At 45.2% G+C, this 24868-nt stretch overlaps 2 protein-coding genes across 22 annotated transcripts in view; one reads left to right on the forward strand and one right to left on the reverse strand.

The window, feature by feature from the left end:
* The window catches only part of erg28 (ergosterol biosynthesis 28 homolog), a 35882-nt gene extending 22024 nt beyond the window's left edge, over positions 1-13858 (reverse strand). Inside the window, exons 1-3 of one of the 5 annotated variants that reach the window (XM_059963075.1) lie at positions 13725-13858; positions 7617-7712; positions 5459-5663 (exon numbers count right to left, since the gene is read on the reverse strand). In XM_059963075.1, coding sequence (XP_059819058.1) covers positions 5459-5591 — 133 coding nt within the window. In that variant the 5' untranslated portion in view covers positions 5592-5663; positions 7617-7712; positions 13725-13858. The other 4 variants (XM_059963065.1, XM_059963057.1, XM_059963070.1 and 1 more) reach the window with 4 other exon arrangements.
* Positions 13859-13950: 92 nt separating this feature from the next.
* The window catches only part of mlh3 (mutL homolog 3 (E. coli)), a 140992-nt gene continuing 130074 nt past the window's right edge, over positions 13951-24868 (forward strand). For 16 of the 17 annotated variants that reach the window (XR_009510842.1, XR_009510844.1, XR_009510841.1 and 13 more), the window contains exons 1-2: positions 14034-17377; positions 20723-20836. Coding sequence is in view for 7 of the 17 variants with exons in the window: in XM_059962884.1 (XP_059818867.1) it covers positions 14077-17377; positions 20723-20836 (3415 nt within the window). In the remaining 10 variants the exon portion in view is untranslated. Of the gene's footprint in view, positions 17378-20722; positions 20837-24868 lie in introns of all 17 variants that reach the window. The other variant, XM_059962908.1, reaches the window with a different exon arrangement.

Here is a 24868-nt window from a genome sequence, read left to right on the forward strand (position 1 = left end):
TGCCTCTACCACTTCTACAAGAAGCTCGTTCCACACAGCTACCACTCTGAGTAAAGAAATTCCCCCTCATGTGACCCTTGAACTTTTGCCCCCCAAGTCTCAACTCATGTCCTCCTGTTTGAATCTCCCCTACTCTCAATGGAAAAAGCCTATTCACGTGAACTCTATCCCCCTCAATTTTAAATACCTCTATCAAGTCCCCCCTCAACCTTCTACACTCCAAAGAATAAAGACCTAACTTTGTTCAATCTTTCCCTGTAACTTAGGTGCTGAAACCCAGGTAACATTCTAGTAAATCTTCTCTATACTCTCTCTATTTTGTTGATATCTTTCCTATAATTTGGTGACTAGAACTGTACACAATACTCCAAATTCAGCCTTACTAATGCCTTGTACAATTTTAACATTACATCCCAAATCCTATACTCAATGCTCTGATTTATAAAGGCCAGCATACCAAAAGCTTTCTTCACCACCCTATCCACATGAGATTCCACCTTCAGGGAACTATGCACCATTATTCCTAGATCACTCTGTTCTACTGCAATCTTCAATGCTCTACCAATTACCATGTCAGATTCAGATTATTGTCATTTAGAAACCACAGATGCAATGTAGTTAAAAAATGAGACAACGTTCCTCCAGAATGATATCACAAAAGCATATGACAAAGCAGACTACACCAGAAAATCCACATAACATTTGGCAATCCCCAATCCAGAGTCCGGAGAGGCTGCTGTGTATTAATATTGTGCTACCGTCTTAGCGCGTTCCCTGGAAAGGAGCTCCAAATCCACCAGACAAACAAGACCAAAAACTAAAGCTACAAGACCTGCACAAAACCATATAGTTACAACAGTGCAAACAACAGCATAATTGATTAAAAAAAAACAGACCATGGGCACAGTAAAAATAGTCCAAAGATGTTAAAGGACTATAAGTTCAAAAGAAATCACTACACAGTTTCCACAAGTCCCTAGGGTCCCGACAGACTCACCATCCCACGCCGGCGGCAGAAGGGAATACCCCTGCTATGGACTTCCATAGTGCCACCCGACTCAGCCTCGCAGATGCAGCACACACCTAAAGCGACCTGACCACAGCGGACTCCGAGTCCGTCGAACCTCCGAGCCTCCGACCATCCCCTCTGGCACAGCTTCTCTGAGCATCATCCTCTGCCGAGCGTATTAAGACAGCCCCGCCAATGGCCATCAACAATGCGACCCCGAGGACTGGGGGCCTGTTCTTCCCAGCAGAGTCCTGGACCTCACAGCAGCAGCAGCAACAACGAAGAAGGTCTTCCTGGAGATTTCCCAATGTTCCTCCGTGCTCCCACGCCCATTTTCAATCGATTATGATTGCACACAGCACCCCACTTCACAAATAACAGATAATAAGCTTTGGAGTGGCCGCTCCAAGTGCGACGCGTCGCCATCTTGGAAATGTATGCCCTATTTCAATTAGTCCTACCAAAATGTAGCACCTCACACTTATCAGCATTAAATTCTGTCTGCCTTCTTTCAGCCCACTCTTCTAACTGGCCTAAATCTATCTGCAAACTTTGAAAACCTACTTCATTATCCACAACTCCACCTACCTTAGTATCATCTGCATACTTACTAATCCAATTTACCACCCCATCATCCAGATCATTAATGTATATGACAAACAACATTGGACCCAGTACAGATCCCTCAGGCACACCACTAGTCACCGGCCTCCAACCTGACAAACAGTTATCCACCACTACTGTCTGGAATCTCCCATCCAGCCACTGTTGAATCCATTTTACTACTTCAATATTAATACCTAACAATTGAACCTTCCCAACTAACCTTCCGCGTGGAACCTTGTCAAAGGCCTTACTGAAGTCTATATAAACAACATCCACTGCTTTACCCTCATCAACTTTCCTCGTAATCTCATCAAAAAATTCAATAAGATTTGTCAAACATGACCTTCCACGCACAAGTCCATGTTGACTGTTCCTAATCAGACCCTGTCTATCCAGATAATTATATATATCATCTTTAAGAATACTTTCCATTAATTTACCCACCACTGACGTCAAACTGACAGGCCTAAAATTGCTAGGTTTACTCTTAGAGCCCATTTTAAACAACGGAACCACATAAGCAATATGCCAATCCTCCGGCACCATCCCCGTTTCTAATGACATTGGAAATTTTTCTGTCAGAGCCCCTACTATTTCTACACTAACCTCCCTTAAGGTCCTAGGGTATATCCTGTTAGGATCCGGAGATTTATCCACTTTTATATTCCTTAAAAGCTCCGTTACTTCCTCCTCTTTAATCGCCATAGTTTCCATAACTTCGCTACTTGTTTCCATTACCTTACACAATTCAATATCCTTCTCCTTAGTGAATACCGAAGAAAATAAATTGTTCAAAATCTCCCCCATCTCTTTCAGCTCCACACATAGCTGTCCACTCTGATTCTCTAAGGGACCAATTTTATCCCTCAATATCCTTTTGCTATTAATATAACTGTAGAAACCCTTTGGATTTATTTTCACCTTACTTGCCAAAGCAACCTCATATCTTCTTGTAGCTTTTCTAATTTCTTTCTTAAGATTCTTCTTACATTCTTTATATTCCTCGAGCTCCTCATTTACTCCATGCTGCCTACATTTATTGTAGATATCTCTCTTTTTCCTAACCAAGTTTCCAATATCCCTTTAAAACCATGGCTCCCTCAAACTTTTAACCTTTCCTTTCAACCTAACAGGAACATAAAGATTCTGTACCCTCAAAATTTCACCTTTAAATGACTGCCATTTCTCTATTACATCCTCCCCATAAAACAAATTGTCCCAACCCATTCCTTCTAAATCCTTTCACATCTCCTCAAAGTTAGCCTTTCTCCAATCAAAAATCTCAACCCTGGGTCCAGTCCTATCCTTCTCCATAATTATATTGAAACTAATGGCATTGTGATCACTGGACCTGAAGTGCTCCCCAACACATACCTCCGTCACCTGACCTATTTCATTCCCTAACAGGAGATCCAACACTGCCCCTTCTCTAGTTGATACCTTCTATGTATTGCAGCAAAAAACCACCCTGCACACATTTTACAAACTTCAAACCATCCATCCCTTTTACAGTATGGGCTTCCCAGTCTGTGTGTGGAAAATTAAAATCTCCCACAATCACAACCCTGTGCTTACTACAAATATCTGCTATTTCCTTGCAAATTTGCTCCTCCAATTCTCACTTCCCATTAGGTGGTCTATAATACACCCCTATAAGTGTTACTACACCTTTCCCATTCCTCAATTCCACCCAAATAGTCTCCCTAGACGAGCCCTCTAATCTACCCTGCCAGAGCACCACTGTAATATTTTCTCTGACAAGCAACGCAACACCTTCCCCTCTTGTCCCTCTGATTCTATCACACCTGAAGCAACGAAATCCAGGAATATTTAGTTGCCAATCACACCCTTCCTGCAATCATGTTTCACTAATTGCTACAACATCATATTTCCAGATATCAATCCATGCTCTAAGCTCATCCACCTTTCTTACAATGCTTCTAGCATTAAAATAAAAGCACTTAAGAAATTCTCCACCTCTTCCTCTCTGTTTATTTCTAACAGTACGAAGAACTTTATTGTCTTTTTTTTCTTCCTTCTCCCATACATCTGTTCCTACACTCTGGTTCCACTCCCCCCTCATATCTAGTTTAAATCCACTGGAGCCTCTCTAGCAAACCTACCTGCAAGAATATTTGTCCCCCTCCAGTTCAGATGTAAACCGTCCTGCCGGAACAGGTCCCACCTTCCCTGGAAAACTGCCCAATTATCTATAAATCTGAAGCCCTCCCTCCTGCAGCAAGTCTTCAGCCACATTTTGATCTGCACTATCTTACTATTTCTAAATCCACCTGCACGTGGCACTGGTAGCAATCCTGAGATTGCTATCCTGGAGGTCCTGTCTTTTAAGTTGGCACCTAGCTCCCTAAACTCATCTTTCAGGACCTCCTCACTCTTCCTACCCATGTCATTGGTCCCAACATGGATCATGACATCTTGGTGACACGGGACAAATTAGGACAAAGTCAGCATGGTTTTCTTGAGGGATAATCCTGCCTGATAAACCTGCTGGAATTCTTCTTTGAGGAGATTACAAGTAGGATAGATAAAGGGGATATAGTGGATGTTGTACATTTGGACTTAAAGAAGGCCTTACCAGGTTATTATATTATGGTATTATAGGAAAGTTACTAACATGGTTAGAGCATTGGCTGATTGGTAGGAGGAAACAAGTGGGAATAAAATGATCCTCTTTGGTTTGGTTGCCAGTGACTAGTAGTGTTCTGCAAGGGTCAGAGTTGGAACTTCTTTTTATGCTTCTTTTGTAAATGATTTAAGATGATGGAATAGATGGCTTTGTTGCCAAGTTTGCAGATGATAGAAAGATTGGTGGAGGGGCAGGCAGTGTTGAGGAGACAGGTAGGATGCAGAAGAAAGATTAGCATAATGGGCAAGAAAGTGGCAAATGAAATGCTGGAAAATCCATGGTCATGCACTTCAGTAGTAGAAATAAATGTGTGGACTATTATCTAAATGGGGAGGAAATCTCAAAATCTGAGATGCAGAGGAATTTGGGAGCCCTTGTGCAGAACACCCTGAAGGTTCACTTGCAGGTTGAGTCAGTGGTGAGGAAGGCAAATGCCATGTTCACGTTCATTTCAAGAGGTCGAGAATACACGAACTGAGACTTTATAAGGCACTGGCGAGGCCTCACCTTGAGTATTGTGAACAGTTTTGGGCCCCTCATCTTAGAAACGATGTGGTAGCATTGGAGAGGGTTCAGAGGTTCAAAAGGATGATTATAGGAATGAAATTATTATCTTATGAAGAATGTTTGATAGTTCTGGGTCTGTAATCACTGGAATTTAGAAGGATGAGGGGGATCTCATTGACACCTTTAGAATGTTGAGAGGCCTAGACAGGGTAGATGTGGAAAGGATGTTTCCTAGGGTGGAAGAATCCAGGACAAGAGGGCATAACCTCAGGATAGAGGGACACCCTTTCAAAACAGAGATGCGAAGAGATTTCTTTAGTCAAATGGTGATGAGTTTGTGGAATTTGTTGCCACGTGCAGCTGTGGAGGCCAGGTCGTTGGGTATATTTAAGGCAGAGATTGATAGGTTCTTGACTGGACATGGCATCAAAGATTACAGGGAGAACGCCAGGAACTGGGGTTGAGTAGGAGAAAAAAAAAGGGTCAGCCATGATTGAATGGCGGAGCAGATTCGATGGGCCAGATGGCCTAATTTCACTCCTATGTCTTAAGATCTTATCAATGGTGCAACCATCCCTCTTCCCACCATGCGACACCCTGAGGCAACCCCCATTTCTCAATCAGTCCCATACCCTACAACTGCACCACTATCCCAACATTGAGTCCCATCACCAGCAGACTTTCCTTACCAAGCGCCGGTTTTCCCGTGTAGAGTTTCTCCGACAAGAAGCTGTGATCCCTGAAGCTCTGAATCGTATTACCAGCAGCGATAACAGCGACCATCACCAGCCAGCTGCGGAGAACATTGAGGAATCGGCTCATCCTAGTTGAGAGGATGTTTCCTCTAGTGGGAGAGTTTAGAACCAGAGGGCGCTGCCTCAAAATAGAATGTCCCTATCAGAACACAAATGAGAAGGAATTTCAGTATTCAGAGGGGTTCATTGCCACAGACAGCTGTGGAGGTTAATTGGAGGTTAATAGATTCTTCATCAGGGCATAAAAGGTTATGGGATGAATGCAAGAGAATGGGGTTGAGAGGGATAATAAATTAGCCATGATGGAATGACAGAGCAGACTCGATGGGTCGTATGGCCAAATTCTGCTCCTATGTCTTTATAGTCACAGAGGAGGAGAGTAGTACAAGTAGAGAGATAGAGAGAATGTCAGAAGAGTAGGGCTTGACGTTACCATTCCCTGCTGAACCTCAGAGCCAGCTACTACACTACTGACCTGGTTGCTGCTGCCTTGACAGGTCATATCTCCACAGCAGGAATAAAAGGGATTACAGGGCTTGACCCTCTGTTTGTACCACATCTCCCCCTCAGTACCACCCAAGTCCTCCAACAGGCTGTCCCTTCACTCAGTGACCGCCCCCTCCCCACTGTGTGTTCCTAATTCAATACTACTCTCTCCTAAACCCCCCCCAACAGCGTGTCCCTCCCTCAGTCACGCTGTCCCCCACAGCAGATCCCATTGTTGGTAATATACCCCCCATGCACCCCTAAAGCATGACCCTCCCTTGGTAGCGCCCCCCACAACAAGCGTGTCCCTCCTTTGGTAGCACAACGATCCGCACAGCAAGTCCTTCTGTTGGTAGCGTAAACCCCCACCCCCCACAACGTGTCCCTCCCTCAGCTATGCCCTCCCACCACAGCATGACCCTCCCTCGGTAGCGTCCTCCACAGCCAGCGTGTCCCTCCTTCAGTAGTGTAACCACCCACACAGTGAGTCCTTTCATTGATAGGGTACCCCCTCCACAGGGTGTCCCTCCTTATGGTAATGAACCCCTCCCACAGGGTGTCACTCCTTACAGTGGTGACCCCCCCACGGGGTGTCACTCCTTACATTAGCAAACCCCCCCCCAACAGCACGTACCTCCTTACGTAGCGAACAACCCCCGCCAAAGCATGTCCCTCCCTCAGTAGCAACACCCCCCCCCCCACAGTGCGTCTCTCCCTCGGTGGCACAACCCCTGGAAAGTGTGACCCTCCCTTGGTACCATGCCCTCTCCACAACATATAACTAACTTGGAACTCTTTTCCCTCCCCCCCCCCCCACAAGAGAGTGTCCCTCCCTTGAGAAACGCTCCCCTCAATGTGTCCCTGCCACAGTAGCACTAACCTCCCTCCAGGATTTCCCTCCTCTGAAGTGCACCCATTCAACCCACACATCCCAAATCCTGCAGCGTATCTTTATCCACCCCAAGTAGTGTCACCCCACACCTCAAGTCCTCCGTCCTTCCTTATCACCCCCACAACAACCCCCTTATCCCTTTTTCTGTCGCGCACCCCCAAAAACAGTGTGAACCTCCCTCGGTAGCAACATTCCCATAGTGTGTCCCTGCCTTGGTATTGCCACCCCCTCCCTCAGGACCACTCCCCCAACCCTACATGGCGTGTTCCTCCCTCGGGTGCGACCCCTCCTACAGCTTGTTCCTATCTTGACACCACGGAGCCTCCCTCAGTACGGCTCACCCCCACCCTCTACACACACACCACCGTGGGTCCCTCTCTCGGCGGCATGACCACACACACACCCACCCAGAGGACATTTCTCCCTTAATACCGCCCCCGCAGCACAGAGTCCCGCCCTCGGTACCACTCCACTGGGGGTCCCGCACCCTATAGCGTGTCCCTCCCTCACTACCACCCCCACAGGGTGTCCCTTCCCCCACCCCACCAGCGCATCCCAGCTCTCACTCTCACTCTCTCCCAGTCCACCTGTCAATCACTCTACCTCTCCGAGGTGTAAGTCACACAAGAAACCGTCTCGGCCACGCATCGCGCTGGCTCTGATTGGCTAATATTATGACACGGGCGTGTTCTCCTTGATTGATGTTCTTCTTACCCATTGATAAAAGAGTCTGCTCGTGACGAGCTCCTGATGTTCCCAGTCGCCCCATCTGCAAGGGCAGTCCAAATTTGAAGTGACAGGAGGGGAAATCTGAAATTAAAACAGAAAATAATGAAAACTGATCTATTTAAAACGCTTACATGTCGTGTCATCATATGTAGAAATGTATTCGGCATTTTACAGCATGACTGGCTATTTTCCTCAGCACCACTTTCCTACATTGACCCCATACCTCAATACAAGAAAATCCATAATTTTCTTCCTGTTGTCTGGGCCCCCACAGCCTGGGGAGAAATGTAAAAATCCATTGTCCTCTGGGTGAAGTGTATTTTCTCTCTCTGGAATGGCTGCCTCTTCTTCTGAGAAGTGACTGTGATTCCAGGCATTTTAGCCATAAGAAACATCAACTTCATACCTCCCAGGTCATGTGTTTCACTGTGAAATGAGACAACAACAAGCCCACCATGCCAGAATCGATCTGGTAAACCTTTGCCAAGTATCTCTTTTTGTAAGTAAAGAGACCATACCTGCACACAATGCCCAGATGCAATCTCACAGTGGGTCTGTACAAAACAATGATTATGATGCTTGTGGTGAACTACATATACCTGTCTGGACACTCCCCCTGCTGACTGCTCCTGTGGCTCCTCCCACAGACCCCTGTATAAAGGCGATCAAGGCCTGAGCCCGGCCTCTCGGTCTCCAGGATGTAGTATGGTGGTCACTCACTGCTTGTTCCTTCTTCCAGACAATAAAAGCCGATATCTCGCCTTACGTCTCAGAGTGAGTTATTGATGGTACATCAATGCTCTTACAATGAAGACTATATACAACACACACAAAATGCTGGTGGAACACAGCAGGCCATTTTCCTATAGATGCTGCCTGGCTTGCTGTGTTCCACCAGCATTTTGTGCGTGTTGCTTGAATTTCCAGCATCTGCAGATTTCCTCATGTGAAGTCTACATACAGCTTGCTTTCCTAATGGTTGGCTGTATCTGTGTATTAGCTTTCAGAATCAGGTTTAATATCACTGGATATGTCGTGAGATTTGTTAACTTAGCAGCAGCAGTTCAATGCAATACATGACAAACAGAAAAACAAAGGAACTACAGGGAATGTATACACACAACACACACACACACACACACACACGGAATGTATATATATATATGTACTGTATATTAAATAGTTAAATTAAGAATAGTAGTGCAGAAACAAAAATAAATTTTAAAAAGTGAGGCATTGTTCATGGGGTCGATATCCATTTAAAAATCAGATGACAGAGGGGAAGAAGCTGTCCCTGAATTGCTGAGTGTGTGCCTTCAGGCTTCTGTACCTCCTTCCAATGAGAAAAGGGCTTGTGCTAGGAATAGGAGTCCTTAATGACCGACTGCCTTCTTGAGGCACCACTCCTTGAAGATGTCTTGGATATTACAGAGATGGAGATGGAGCTGATTAATTTTATGACTGTCCCTCTGCAGACCAGTACCTTTCAACTTCTATCTAACAAAAAATGTCCTTTTTTTCTTCCAGAGATGATGACCTCACAGTATCCCACATTAAATTCCATCTGCTAGGTCCTTGCCTGTACATATCTTATCTATCTATATTCCTTGTTTTGCATCCTCCTCAGTGCACATTGCCCACCCAGCTTTATGTAAGCACTAGACTTGACATATTAGCAGGCACAAAAGGGGATTTCAGCATCAACAGAATCTCTTGTGATAACATATTTACCCACTCATTCCTTCATTTAAGTAATTGATAGAGATTATGAATAGCTAACACTGATCCCGAGGCATGATCAGAATCCAAAATTAAACCAGTTATTGCCCCCCTTGTTTTATTTATTATTTATTCTGCCTGTTATTGCAGAACAGGCCCTTCTGGCCCAAAGAGCCACGTTGCCCAACAACTCACCTATGTAGCCCTAGCTTAATCACAGGACAATTTATAATGACCAATTAACCTACTGTAATGTTGAATGAAGTTCACAGGTCTGGCAGGTGAGATGAGAAATGCACTAAAATTGAATAGGTATATTAATAATTTATTTATAAAGAGTAAAAATTCAACCAAACACTCATGTTCTCCGAGTTACAGACACTACAAAGTCAAGTCATCACTTTTATTGTCATTTTGACCATAACTGCTGGTACAGTACATAGTAAAAATGAGGCAACGTTTTTCAGGACCATGGTGTTACATGACAGTACAAAAACTAGACTGAACTACGTAAAAAAAACAACACAGAGAAAGCTCCACTAGACTACAAACCTACACAGGACTGCGTAAAGTGCACAAAAACAGTGCAGGCATTACAATAAATAATAAACAGGACAATAGGGCAAGGTGTCAGTACAGGCTCTGGGTATTGAGGAGTCTGATAGCTTGGGGGAAGAAACTGTTACATAGTCTGGTCGTGGGAGTCCGAATGCATCGGAGCCTTTTCCCAGATGGCGGGAGGGAGAAGAGATTGTATGAGGGGTGCATGGGGTCCTTCATAATGCTGTTTCCTTTGCGGATGCAGCGTGTAGTGTAAATGTCCGTGATGGCTGGAAGTGAGACCCTGATGATCTTCTCAGCTGACCTCACTATCCGCTGCAGTGCATTCAACAAACATACGTAATTAAAAATGCACACAGAGCACATCTTCCCAATGGTCTCACCTTAAGCAAAGGAAGAAGAGAGCTAGCCCCTTCAATGTAAAACTTTATATAACCAGGATATTTGAAACTGGACACCAGGCAGTTATCCAATGGGAAAAGCAGCTGCAGTTTCTAAATTAACCAATCACAATGGACAAACAAGAGAATATCTGCAGGCACAAAATGCTGGTGGAACACAGCAGGCCAGGCAGCATCTATAGGAAGAAGTAGTCGATGTTTCGGGCCAAAACCCTTTGTCAGGACTAACTAAAAGAAGAGATAGTAAGAGATTTGAATGTGAGAGGGGTAAGGGGGAGATCCAAAATGATAGGAGACAGGAGGAGGACGGATGAAGCTAAGAGCTCAAAAGTTGATTGGGAAAAGAGATACACAGCTGAAGAAGGGAGAGGATCATGGGACGGGAGGCCTAACAAGAAAGAAAGGGGGAGGGTAGCACCAGAGGGAGATGGAGAGCAGGCAAGGAGTGATTGTGAGAGGGACAAGAAAAAAAAGAATAAATAGATAGATAGATAGATAGATAAGCTAAATATACCAGATCAGGGAGAAGGGGAGTAAGAAGGGGAGAGAGGCATTAACAGATGTTAGAGAAGTCAATGTTCATGCCATCAGGTTGGAGGCTACCCAGATGGAATATAAGGTGTTGTTCCTCCAACCTGAGTGTGGCTTCATCTTGACAGTAGAGGAGGCCATGGATAGACATATCAGAATGGGAAAGGGACATGGAATTAAAATGTGTGGCCACTGGGAGATCCTGCTTTCTCTGGCGGATAGAGCGTCGGTGTTCAACGAAACGGTCTCCCAGTCTACGTTGGGTCTCACCAATATATAAAAGGCTGCACTGGGAGCACCGGACGCAGTATACCACACCAGCCGACTCACAGGTGAAGTGTCACCTCACCTGGAAGGACTGTCTGGGGCCCTGAATGGTGATGAGGGAGGAAGTGTAAGGGCAGGTGTAGCACTTGTTCCGCTTACAAGGGTAAGTGCCGGGAGGGACATCGGTGGGAAGGGATGGGGGGAATGAATGGACAAGGGAGTTGCGTAGGGAGCGAACCCTGCAGAAAGCAGAAAGTGGGGGGAGAGGGAAAGATGTGCTTGGTGGTGCGATCCCGTTGGAGGTGGCAGAAGTTACGGAGAATTATATGTTGGACCCGGAGGCTGGTGGGGTGGTAGGTGAGGATAAGGGGAACCCTTTCCCTAGTGCGGTGGCAGGAGGATGGGGTAAGAGCAGATGTGTGTGAAATGGGAGAGATGCGTTTGGGAGAGCAGTTGATGGTGGAGGAAGGGAAGCCCCTTTCTTTAAAAAAGGAAGACATCTCCTTCATCCTGGAATGAAAAGCTTCATCCTGAGAGCAGATGCAGCGGAGACGGAGGAATTGTGAGAAGTCCATAGGCTTATAGTAGATATCAGTAGATAAGTTGTCTCCAGAGATAAGGACAGAAAGATCAAGAAAGGGGAGGGAGGTGCCAGAAATGGACCAGGTAAATTTGAGGGCAGGGTGAAAGTTGGAGGCAAAGTTAATGAAGTCAACGAGCTGAGCATGCATGCAGGAGGTAGCACCAATACAGTCGTCGATATAGCAAAGGAAAAGTGGGGGACAGGTACCCGTCTAGGCTTGGAACATGGACTGTTCCACAAAGCCAACAAAAAGCCAGGCATAGCTGGGACCCATACGGGTGTCCATGGCTACACCTTTGGTTTGGAGGAAGTGGGAGGGTCCAAAGGAGAAATTATTAAGAGTATCTGGTCCATTTCCGACACCTTCCTTCCCTTTCTTGATCTTTCTGTCTTTATCTTTGGAGATGGCTTATCTACTGATATCTACTATAAGCCTATGGATTCTCACAGCTACCTGGACGATTCCTCTTCCCACCCTGTCTCTTGCAAAAATGCCATACCCTTCTCCCAATTCCTCCGTCTCTGCCGCATCTGCTCTCAGGATGAGGTTTTTAATTCCAGGACGAAGGAGATGTCTTCCTTTTTTAAAGAAAAGGGCTTCCCTTCCTCCACCGTCAACTCTGCTCTCAAACGCATCTCTCCCATCTCACACACATCTGCTCTCACCCCATCCTCCTGCCCCCTCACTAGGGATAGAGTTCCCCTTGTCCTCACCTACCACCCCACCAGCCTCTGGGTCCAACATATAATTCTCCGTAACTTCCGCCACTCCCAAAGGGATCCCACTACCAAGCACATCTTTCCCTCCCCCCCTTCTGCTTTCTGCAGAGATCACTCCCTACACGACTACCTTGTCCATTCATTCCCCCCATCCCTTCCCACTGATCTCCCTCCTGGCACTTATCCTTGTATGCGGAACAAGTGCTACACATGCCCTTACACTTCCTCCCTCACCACCATTCAGGGCCCCAGACAGTCCTTCCAGGTGAGGTGACACCTCACCTGTGAGTCGGCTGGTGCGATATACTGCGTCTGCTGCTCCCGGTGTGGCCTTCTATATATTGGTGAGACCCAACGCAGACTGGGAGCCCGTTTCACTGAACACCTACGCTCTATCCACCAGAGAAAGCAGGATCTCCCAGTGGCCACACATTTTAATTCCACATCTCATTCCCATTCTGATACGTCTATCCATGGCCTCCTCTACTGTCAAGATGAAGCCATACTCAGGTTGGAGGAACTCCACCTTGTATTCTATCTGGGTAGCCTCCAACCTGAGGGCACGAACATTGAGTTCTCTAACTTCCGTTAATGACCCCCTCCCCTTCTTACCCCATCCTTTATTTATTTGTTTGTTTATTTATTTCTTAATTATTTTCCCCTTTTCTTCTTTTTCTCTCTTTGTCCCTCTCCCAAGCACTCCTTGCCTGTTTTCCATCTCCCTCTCGTGCTCCACTCCCCTTCTTTCTCCCTGTAGCATTAATGTGACTCGGACACCGCAGTATTAAACACACACGTTTATTCACCAGACTTCCATTTTTACAAAAACCCCACGTTCTGACGTTATATGCACTCTGACCTACAAATACTCACATAATACATTACACTCCCTAGGGCTCCTGTCCCATGATCCTCTCTTCTCCAGCTGTGTAAATTCCACCGAGATGTAACACTGAGCATCATAGGAAGTCATTCCTGCCTGTGGCCATCAAACTTTACAACTCCTCCCTCAGAGTGTCAGACACCCTGAGCCAAGAGGCTAGTCCTGTACTTATTTCCACCTGGCATGATTAACATTATTATTTAATTATTTATGGTTTTATATTGCTATATTTCTACATTATTCTTGGTTGGCACGGCTGTGAAACTCAATTTCCCTCGGGATCAACAAAGTATGTCTGTCTGTCTGTCTGTGTCCCTTTTGCCAGTCAATTTTCGAGCTCTTAGCTTCAACCCTCCCCCTCCTGTCTTCTCCTATCATTTCGGATTCCCCCTCCCCCTCCTACTTTCAAATCTCTTACTGTCTCTTACTTCAGTTAGTCCTGACGAAGGGTCTCAGCCTGAAACGTCAATTGTACTTCTTCCTACTCCACCAGCATTTTGTGCGTGTTGCTCATGTATTTGTTGGAATGTTCTCTTAGGTTATGTATTCACAGAATTGAGCTAATAACTTAAGTGATGGAAAACATTTTGGTGAAATGCCAGAATTGTTCAAAAGATAAGAGTTCTGTGTTAATTACTGTTAATTTCTGCCCTAACCTCACATTTCCGCAATGCTCGCGGTGCCCGCACTGCTGCGCAGGTGCCTGTCGAGGGAGGTTCCAGTTGCTACGGTAACGGGGCCTATAGGGCTGGAGGCGGCCTGGCTCTGGTATCGGGTCGCATGGATAAGGAAATGCCGCCGCAGAAGCTGCGTTTACTGTCGGTGAGCGTACAGGACGGACTTCGTTCGGCAGTGAAAGTGCCGTCGCTCGCTCATTGCCTGGAAGAACTGCTGCTGAACAGCCTGGCAGCCGGCTGCGGTTGCGCGGCGGCTCGCGTTAACGCAGATATCGGGCGCGTGCAGGTGGCAGATAATGGCGAGGGGCTGGAGCGCGCGGCCCTGGTGCTGGCGGGAGCGCGCTACCACAGTAGCCGCGCCTTTGGGTCTGGGGAAAGCCCCGGGGACCGGCAGGGTGGTGTTCCCTGGAATATACAGCAGGACTGTCCCTGGGATGGGCAGGGAGGGGGTTCCAGGGGTGGAGAGGAAGAAAATCCCAGGTGTGGACAGGGAGAGGAACTCGGGGGTGGAGAGGATCCTGGTGAAGGATTGGAAGAGCAGCCTGAAGTGGGGCCTGGGTGTCGTGGTGAGGCACTGGCCAGCATTGCACACTTGTCGGGTTTGCTAGAAATAGTGAGTAGGCCACGAGGTGGTGGCAGCCAGACATGGGTCAAGTTGTTCCGCAATGGACAGGCCCAGCGGGTGTACAAGGCTGAGGTAGCCAGGCCCAGCCCCGGCACCACTGTCACTGTATGCAATCTCTTTTACCGACTGCCAGTGAGGCGACGTCGTATGATCCGAACCCTGGAGTGGGAGCAGATCCGGCTCAGAGTTCAAGCCCTGAGTCTTCTGCACCCCGGAGTCTCCTTCACCTTGCGGAATGAAGCTTCTTCCACAGCTGGAGGCTCACTTGTAGTCAGGCTGCCGAAAGCAAGCAGCTTGCCGGCTCGCTTTGCTCAGATCTACGGTACACAGAAGGCAGCAGCTCTTGGCTCTGTTCAGCATTCAAATGATTGTTTCCATATGAGTGGTTTCATTAGCCGACAGGGCCACCATACCAAGGCACAGCGGCTGGTGTTTGTCAATGGGCGACTGGTGCTAAAAACCCGTATACATGTGCAGCTGGATCTGCTGATCAGGCGACGCAGCCTGATATGTAGGTCAGGGTGCTCTACTGGATCCCGTGGAAGCCCTGATCTCCACCCTGTTTATATCATCAATGTCAGGTGTGACCATAGGCAGTACGATGCCTGCTGGGAGACTGGTCGTACCTTGCTGGAGTTCAGCTCCTGGGACTTGCTGCTGAACTGCTTGGAGGAGGGAGTCCATGCCTTCCTGCTACAGGAGAAACTTCTACTGGAGCCTTTAGAGGAACAGGAAAATCCCCAGTCACCTCTTCTCAGCTCAAAACCTGTGTTTTCACATGAAATGGCTGCAGTCCAGTCCAAATCTGTGCATAGGCAGGCAGTACTACCTGAAACCTCTGGGGAAAATGCTGTGTATCAGAGGCTTGCAACAATTGAGAAGGTTGGGGTGTTGGGTGCTGAGGATGAAGAACCAGCCTCGGAACATTCAGGCATTGCCCTATACTCTACTGAAGCTCCAAAATCCATTTTAGACATTACTGGTCAGCGGACAACTGCCTGCAACAAGTCACTGTGGAAAGAGACAGGAGACAGTAGTTTCCTCAGCAACCTGAGTACATCAGATAGCCCTGAGACACAGCCAACAAAGCTGTTGCAGCCCAGTATAGAGAAGGTGCTCACAAGAGGAGATGGAATTTATCAGCTTGCTGTTGCTTATGAGAGTGAGAGCTCATCAGGTACCGGGGTCTCACCTCTAGAGGAGGTAAAGACAACAGAAGGGGAGGTTAATGGACTGCAGACAGGGCGAAAGGAGCTCTCAGGAAAACAGACACACAAGGAGAGTCAGGGAGTGGAATTTGGTGTCACAGGTCTTATAACCCATGTGATCCCTATGAAAATGAAAGGTTCTGACCTTGAACATGGAAACTGTACAGAGAGGGGACGTACCTTTCACTTAGGCCCAGTCAGTGCCTGGGATATTAGTGAGAGATTGAAAAGGGGATGTACTTGGTTTACAGCTGGGGGCAATATGCACTTGAGTGCAACTAGGGAATGTAGGAAGGCCAAACCCCGAAGATCCATCAGGCTTTGTCAGAAAGTTAAGAGTACTTCCCAGTATCATAATCCGTCTGGGAAGCGCACTGAATCAGTGATGACACCTAGGAAGATTATGTCACTGAAAGATCATATTAATTCCAAATGCAGAAAAGTTGCCAATTGTGAACCTATCTCCTGTCAAGCTAGATTCTGCAGGAAGCTAAGTATGCCTCTGATAACTGCTTCACTGGATGCATTTAGAAGAGAATACGCGAGGGCCAGTGGTCAGGATGGAGGCAACTCTTCCCAATATATTGAGGTTACTCGACATGACGATGGTAGTCCATCCATGAAATCCACACCAGAGAATGCCACGGTAATTAAAGAAACAGACAATTTGAACCAGAATGTAGGTATGAGATGCACAGATTTTGGAGCTAATGTTCACAGTGAGAGTTTACTGCACAACCAGTCTGTTGGCTTCCAAAGGAATTTGCATACTTGTGGCTCTAGGTCAATAGCTGGACACATATCCCAAGTGCAGCCCAGTCTTATTGCACAAGCTACTTATTCACAAGACAAAAAAATCACCCCTGTTTCTAAGGGGCTTCCAAGAACTTTGGCTGCAAAATTGTCCAGATTAAGATACCTTGGACAAGAAGAGAAGAGTTGGGAGTCCAATTCAAGGAGGTTTGCAGACTGTATTTCACCTTGCCAGAGCCTAGAGAGGCTTCCAGAGCTGGAACATGCATCTCCACACTGTTTATCTCCAGAATCACAGCTCTCAGGAGTTGAAGCAAACTCTGACAACTATGCGGGAGTTGTTGGAGAGGGAAGTTGTGCAGGTGCTAAAAATATATACAACCTTGCTATGATTAATGAAAAGGCTAATACTGAGAAGTTGTCTAGTGCTACAGCTGAGGAAAGGGAAATTGATGGAACAGTTTCACAGCCCAAGCTGCACCCTGGAGACCAACCCCAAACTGATGAAACAACTGAAGAGCACTTAAGCCAACAGGATGATACTGTGGCCAGCAGTAAGGAATCTGACCTTTCATGGATTCCTACAATACCAGGAGCTGCTGAAGCAGATGTTTGTGTGGGCACCTGTGAAGGTGTCAATACGTTGAAATGTTTTCCTTCACAATGGCTGCAGTATTTTGATGGATCTCTGGGGAAGACAGTGTATGTAAACAGTGTGACTGGAGTGAGTAGTTATGAACTTCCACCAGAGTCTCAGACACATGCTGCCTGCACGAAAGACTTCACAACTATGGCAGTTAACGTCCTCATGAAGACTGGTGAGTGTTTCTACACAGGAAGAAAAATCAACTTCTTGGGTAATAAATTATCTTGTTTTAATCACATTAGTTTCTGAGAGCTTTCATTGTACAAATAAGCCGTACCAAGGTTTGATCAGTTTTCAGTCTTGTTTACAGATCCCTGCGTGACCTTGTGGAGATAAAACATAGAATAGAACTTCTAAGGTTACAGGGAGAAGGCAAGGCAGGAAAGTACAATAGAAGCAGAATCGAGAGGCTTAATGGTCTAATTCTCCTGTGTCTTATGGTCCAAAAGAACAGCAAATGAACAGACCCTTTAGACCGTGTGTTGAATGAAATAATTAAATGCCCAATCAAACTATTTCATTCAGTCTACATAGTGTCCATATCCTCTTTCTTGTACATTAATGTGCCTATTTAAGAGCCTTTTAAATACCCCTATCATATTTGCGTCCATCATCAACCCAAGTAAGGCATTCCAGGCACCCACTACTTTCTGGGTTTTTTTTAAAAAAAGGTAACAACTTGCCCTGCATTTCTCCTTTGAACTTATCTCTTCTCACCTTAAATGTATGCCCTCTGGTGTTGGACATTTCATCCTTGGATACCCGCTGTCCATCTGCCGATATCAAGATGTACAACTTTATAAGAAATCAGTGCTCTAACTTTACCTTCTGCCCAACCCCGAATTTAATAGCTCTTGCATTACAGGCTGAAGCTTCCTGCATTTCTTTCCACCTTTAAGAATCATTACAACCTACCCTTAAACTAAGATTTGATAATCTACCCCCATATCTCACATTGAGGTTTGGTGCTGAACTTTGATAATGAATGCCTTGGTAATTCTGTGATAATTAAAATGAGTCATAAACGCAGAAATAGGCCCTTTAGCCTAACTGATCCATGCCCAGAGTGTGATCTGTCCATTTGTAGAGTTATTCCCCATGGAAACAAGGCCAACCTATCCATGCTAACCAAGCTGCCAACTTGAGCCATTCCCATTTGGCCCTTGTCCCTCTAAACTAAGTGTTAACAACCTAGGGTCTGTGGTCCCGTTGGATAATTTACAGATGACACCAAGATTGGTGATGTAATGAACAGTGAGGAAGACTATCAGAGCTTGCACTATGATCTGGACCGGCTGGAAAAATAGGCTGAAAAATGGCAGATGGAATTTAATGCAAATAAGTGTGAAGTGTTGAACTTCGGTAGAACCAACCAGGGTAAGTCTTACACCGTGTGCAGTGCGGAACACGGTAGAACAAAAATATCTGGGAATACAGATCCATGATTTGTTGAAAGTGGTGTGACAGGTAGATAGGGTTGTAAAGAAAGCTTTTGAACACATAAACCAAAGTATTGAATACAGGAGATGGGATGTTATTTTGAAGTTGTATATGATGTTGGTGAGGCCAAATTTGGAATATTATTTGCAATTTTGGTCACCTCCCTGGAGGAAAGATGTAAACAAGGTTGATAGAATACAGAGAAAACTTACAAGGATGTTGCTGGGCCTGGATGACTGAGTTACAAGGAAAGATTGAATAGGTTAGGACTTTATTCCTTGGAACATAGAAGATTGAGAGGAGATATGATAGATCTATGATAGATAACCCTAATGTTATGAGGGTATAACTAGGGTACATGCAAGCAGGCTTTTTCCTCTAAGGTTGGGAGGGAATATAACTAGAAGTCATGAGTTAAGAGTGAAAGGTGAAAAGTGTAAGAAGAACACAAGGGGAAACTTTTTCACTCAGAAGGTTATGAGAATGTGGAATGAGAGCCAGCACAAGTGGTGCATGTGAGGTCAATTTCAATGTTTAAGAGAAGTTTGGTACATTGATAGTAGGAGTATGAAGGGCTATGGTGCCAGTGCAGGTCAATGGGAGTAGGCAGTTCAACTGGTTTGGTATGGTGTCCTGCCAAAGGGTTTTGGCCCAAAATGTTGACAGTACTTTTTTTCGTAGATGCTGCCCGGCCTGCAGAATTCCTCCAGCGCTTTGTGTGTGGTTTCCCCATGGGAGGATTGGTCCTTCCTCCTTTGAAGCTATTCATCTGCAAAAAGCACCTTGTGCAACAGGGGTGGCATCCTCTGCCAGCTTCTCTCTTGTCTTCTCCCAGTTCCCAGCAAAATGTCCTTTACCCACACCAGTGTCCATAACTAAAAACCTCTCCACCCAGTGTTCCCTGGAACCTTTACCCAATTCCACCATCCTGATTGCCTGACACAACATTCCTAAGTTGAACAACATAGCCCCTTATCTTTAGCTCAAACCCAAACATGCAAAAAGCAGAACAGACTGCTCTTACAGAACTGCTAAAATGTAATACCTATGCATAGCAGTAAAAATCTTAACCGAGTGTTACTTGTGTAAGATGACTTACCATGCACAAGGCTATGCTGTAGTCAGTGTTTATCAATATAATATAATATCAATATATCAACTTGTCCTATTTGTACAGGTCTCCTCTGCCTCAAAAGACAGCCTAATGATATAAGAAACCGAATCACTGCCCTCTGCATCCAATCCTCAGCTGCACATTCGTCTAAGCATACGCTCGCTAGCACATTTGTGCGAGTTGCCTCTCGTATGTAGGTGACTGTTAGAATCTGGGGAAATTGATGGGGAATGTGAAGAGAATGGGTATCATACAGCCATAGAACACTACAGCACAGAAACAACCTTTGACCTATCTGGACTACAGCTGTCCATATCCCTCCTATCCAAATACTGATTAGAATATTTTCTTAAATGTTGGTCAAACTTCTGCTAGTAGTTCATTCCACTCTTTCACCAGCCTTTGAGTGAAGAAGTTTCCCTTATGTGCCCCTTAAATATTTCTCCGTTCACCCTTAACCCATGACCTCTCATTCTAGTCTCAACCAACTTCAGTGGAGATAGCCTGCTTGCATTTACCCTATCTGTGTATCTCATAATTTTATGTACCTCTGTCAAATCTCCCCTCTTTCTCCTATGCTCCAGGGAATAAAGTTCTAACCTATTCAACCTTTCCCTATAACTCAGTTTCTCAAGCCCCAGGAACACCCTTGCTCCGCACTTTCAATCTTACTAAAAGAGGGAAGTGACCAAATCTGGACAAAATACTGTCAAGTGGGCCACAGCATAGTCTTATACAATTTCAATATAATACCCCAACTCCTATACACAATATATTGATTTAGAGAACCAAAGTATTAAATACAGGAGTTGGAGTGTCAGAGAAAACTTTCTTTGTAAGGATTGTTCTGCAAACCATTCTAGAATTAATGGGTTGAAATACCTTCCTGTGTCGAAGGCAATATGATACCGTGATCAGCTTCTTCCTCTGCACTCGTGTTTAAGCTTTCTGCTTTCTTGTTAGGTGTCACATACAGATGCTACCCGTTCCGCAGTGAAAACCTGATCCCATTCTTGCCTCCGTCACGAGAAGAAAGGCAGGAAGACAAAGTTGATGAAGAGCTCGGTGATGGAAGAGGTGAGTGACCTGTCCTGTTATAGTGTGAGTGTGATTTACCACCTGTCCTGGCTTTTTCCCAGGGCTGAAATGGTTGCCACATGAGGGCACAGGCTTAAGGTGCTGGGGAGTAGGTACAGAAGAGATGTTGGGTAAGTTTTTTATGCAGAGAGTGGTGAGTGCATGGAATGGGCAACGGTGGTGGAGGTGAATATAATAGGGTCTTTTAAGAGACTTTTGGATAGGTACATGGAGCTTAGAAAAATAGAGGGCTATGGGTAAGCCTAGTAATTTCTAAGGTAGGGACATGTTCGGCACAACTTTGTGGGCCGAAGGGCCTGTATTGTGCTGTAAGTTTTCTATGTTTCTAACATGAAAACACATCCAAATTGTCCATATCACCCAAGCTGTTCCATCTGTCTGCATTTGGCCTTCATTCCTTTAAATATTTACTATCTATGAACCTGTTCAAATGCCTGTGTAATTGTACTTGGCTCTATCACTTCCTCTGACAGCTTGTGCCATGTATGTATTATCCTCTGTGTAAAAAGGTTGTCCATTAGATTCCTATTTAAATCTTTCTGCTCCCTCCTTAAACCAATTCGCTCTAGTTTTAGATGCCCTGGGGAGAAAAACTGTAACTGCCCACTTTACCTGTGCCCCTCATGATACTAGACATCTTTTAGTCATTGTTGCTGCAGGGAAAACAACCCATCCTCACCAGTCTGTCCTCAATAACTCAGATCTTCCAATCCCAGCAACTCTTCTGCACCTTCCCGAGCTCAATTACTTTTTGCCTGCAGAATGGAAATTAGAACTGCACGCCCACTGTAGCCTTGACTGAATGAAGGTAAATGTGCCATACACTTCATTACTATGTATGCTTGTGTCACATACTTGTTCCTCAAGGCCTTTCAGTTCAACAACACACCCTCGGGCCCTGCCATTCACTCTGCAAGTTCTGCCCTGGTTTAACTTGCCAGATTGTAGGATATTGCACTTTTATATCTCTTTATGATTCTTTGAATGTTGTTAAGCATGTTGAGAAAGAGTAGTAAGTGAAGCATGTGGGATTTGGTATATAAAAGCACAGAGTGTGAAAGGAGGAACCTTCTGTTGAACCCTTGAGAAAACCTCTGGTTAGATCATCGTTGTTTATTTACCTTATTTTTATTTGCAGTTTTGCACATTGTTTTTTTGTCAATATTTGTTTCCATGTAGTTTTTCATTGAAACAATAAATTAGGAGATTTGATTGAAGTACAGTGGATTTCAATTAATTGGGACTCATCAGAACCCGTACATTTTTGCCCAATTAAGCGGCTGCCCCATTACCCAAACCACAGAACCAGTTAGAACACTACCAATACTACTAAAAATGTGTTTTCTTTCTGAATAGTTATCAACAGAGGAATTAATTAGTGTTTGCTGCTGTGTTCTTTTGACTGACTAAATGAACAAAATCAGTGCAGACACCTAATGGATAATCTTCATTTTCATTGCAACGTTCAGGATGATGTTACTACCTTCAAACTCTTTGTAGTTCTTAACTTGCTAAGTAGCAAAATAATTTCGCTCCTGAGCGTTCTAGATTCTCTTATTCTCATCACGAACAATGACAAACTTTACTGACCATACTGCTTTTTGAATCAGTGTCCGTCGGCCCAAATGGATAACACAAGTTGTTGACTGGAGTATTGCACAGATGTAGGAGAAGTGTTCCAGCGCATGTCAGGCGAAGAGCTTTAAAAAGCAAGTTTCTATAATTGAAGGGTACCGCCTAGTGGAGTGGTCATAAGACCATAACACATCAGAGTAGAATTGGGCCATTAATGATTTAGATGAAGGGATTAAAAGTAACATTAGCAAATTTCCAGATGACACAAAACTGGGTGACAGTGTGAAATATGAGCAAGATGTTAGGAGAATGCAGGGTGACTTGGACAGGTTGGGTGAGTGGGCAGATGCATGGTAGATGCAGTTTAATGTGGATAAATGTGGAGTTACCCACTCTGGTGACAAGAACAGGAAGGCAGTTTAATATCTGAATGGTGTCAAGTTAGGAAAAGGGGAAGTACAATGAGATCTAGGTGTCCTTGTTCATCGGTCACTGAAAGTGAGCATGTAGGTACAACAGGCAGTGAAGAAAGCTAATGGCATGTTGGCCTTCATAACAAGGGGAGTTGAGTATAGGAGCAAAGAGATCCTTCTGTAGTTGTACAGGGCCCTGCTGAGACCACACCTGGAGTATTGTGTTCAGTTTTGGTCTCCAAATTTGAGGAAGGACACTCTTGCTATTGAGGGAGTGCAGCGTAGGTTCATGAGGTTGATTCCCGGGATGGCGGGACTCTCATGTGTTGAAAGATTGGAGCGATTGGGCTTGTATACACTGGAATTTAGAAGGATGAGAAGGGATCTGATTGAAACATATTAAGATTATTAAGGGATTGGGTACGCTAGAGACAGGAAACATGTTCCTGATGTTGGGGGAATCCAGAACCAGAGGCCACAGTTTAAGAATAAGGGATAGGCCATTTAGAACAGAGTTGAGGAAACATTTTTTCACCCAGAGAATTGTGGATCTATGGAATGCTCTGGCTCAGAAGGCAGTGGAGGCCAATTCTCTATCTAGATGCTTTCAAGAAAGAGTTAGATAGAGCTCTTAAAGATAGCAGAGTCAAGGTAAATGGGAAGAAGGCAGGAACGGGTTACTGATGGTGGATGATCAGCCATGATCACATTCAATGGCGGTGTTGGCTCGAAGGGCTGAATGGCCTACTCCTGCACCTATTGTTTTTTGTCTATTAAGCCCATCGAGTCTGTTCCGCCATTCCATCATGGCTGATCCCAATCAACACCATACATCTGTCTTCTTGCCATATCCTTTGATGCCCTGACCAACCAGGAAACGATCAGCTTTTGCCTTAAGTATATGCATGGGCTTGGCCTCCACTGCAGTCAGAGGCAGAGCACTCCATAGATTCAGAAGAATCAGAATCAGGTTTATTATCACGGACATGTGTTGTGAAATTGGTTAACTTAGCAGCAGCAGTTCAGTGCAATACATAATATAGAAAAAGAAAAAAAGTAATAAAAAAGGCAAATCAATTAAGGTATACGTATATTGAATAGATTAAAAATCGTGCAAAAAGCTGAAATGATATAAAAAAAGTGAGGTAGTGTTCATGGGTTCAATGTCCATTTAGGAATCGGATGGCAGAGGGGAAGAAGCTGTTTGTAAATCGCTGAGTGTGTGCCGTCAGGCTTCTGTACCTCCTACCTGACAGTGAGAAAAGGGCATGCCTTGGGTGCTGGGGGTGCTTAATATTGGACACTGCCTTTCTGAAACACAACTCCTTGAAGATGTCTTGGGTTCTTTGTACGGTAGTACCCAAGATGGAGCCGACTAAATTTACAAACCTCTGCAGCTTTTTTCGGTCCTGTGTAGCTGCCACCCCATACCAGACAGTGATGCAACCCGTCAGGATGCTCTCCATGGTACACCTACAGAAGTTTTTGAGTGTATTTGTTGACATACCAAATCTCTTCAAACTCCTAATGAAGTATAGTCGCTGTCTTGCCTTCTGCAGAACTGCATCGATATGTTAGGACCAGGTTAGGCCCTCGGAGTTTTTGACACCCAGGAACTTGAACTTGCTCACTCTCTCCACTTCTGATCTCTCTAAGAGGATTGGTATGTGTTCCTTCCTCTTTCCTTTCCTGAAATCCACAATCAGCTCTGTAGTCTTACTGATGTTGAGTGATAGGTTGTTGCTGCAACACCAGTCCACTAGTTGGCATATCTTGCTCCTGTACATCTTCTCGTCTCCATCTGAGATTCTACCAAGAATGGTTGTATCATCAGCAAATTTATAGATAATATTTGAACTATGCCTAGCCACACACAGAGTAGAGCAGTGGGCTATGCACACACTCCTGAGGTGCACCAGTGTTGATCGTCAGCGAGGAGGTGATATTATCACCAATATGTACAGATTGTGGTCTTCTGGTTAGGAAGTCGAGGAACCAATTACAGAGGGAGATACAGAGGCCC

This window comes from Hypanus sabinus, chromosome 2 (assembly GCF_030144855.1).
Source record: "Hypanus sabinus isolate sHypSab1 chromosome 2, sHypSab1.hap1, whole genome shotgun sequence".
Lineage (NCBI taxonomy): Eukaryota > Metazoa > Chordata > Chondrichthyes > Myliobatiformes > Dasyatidae > Hypanus > Hypanus sabinus.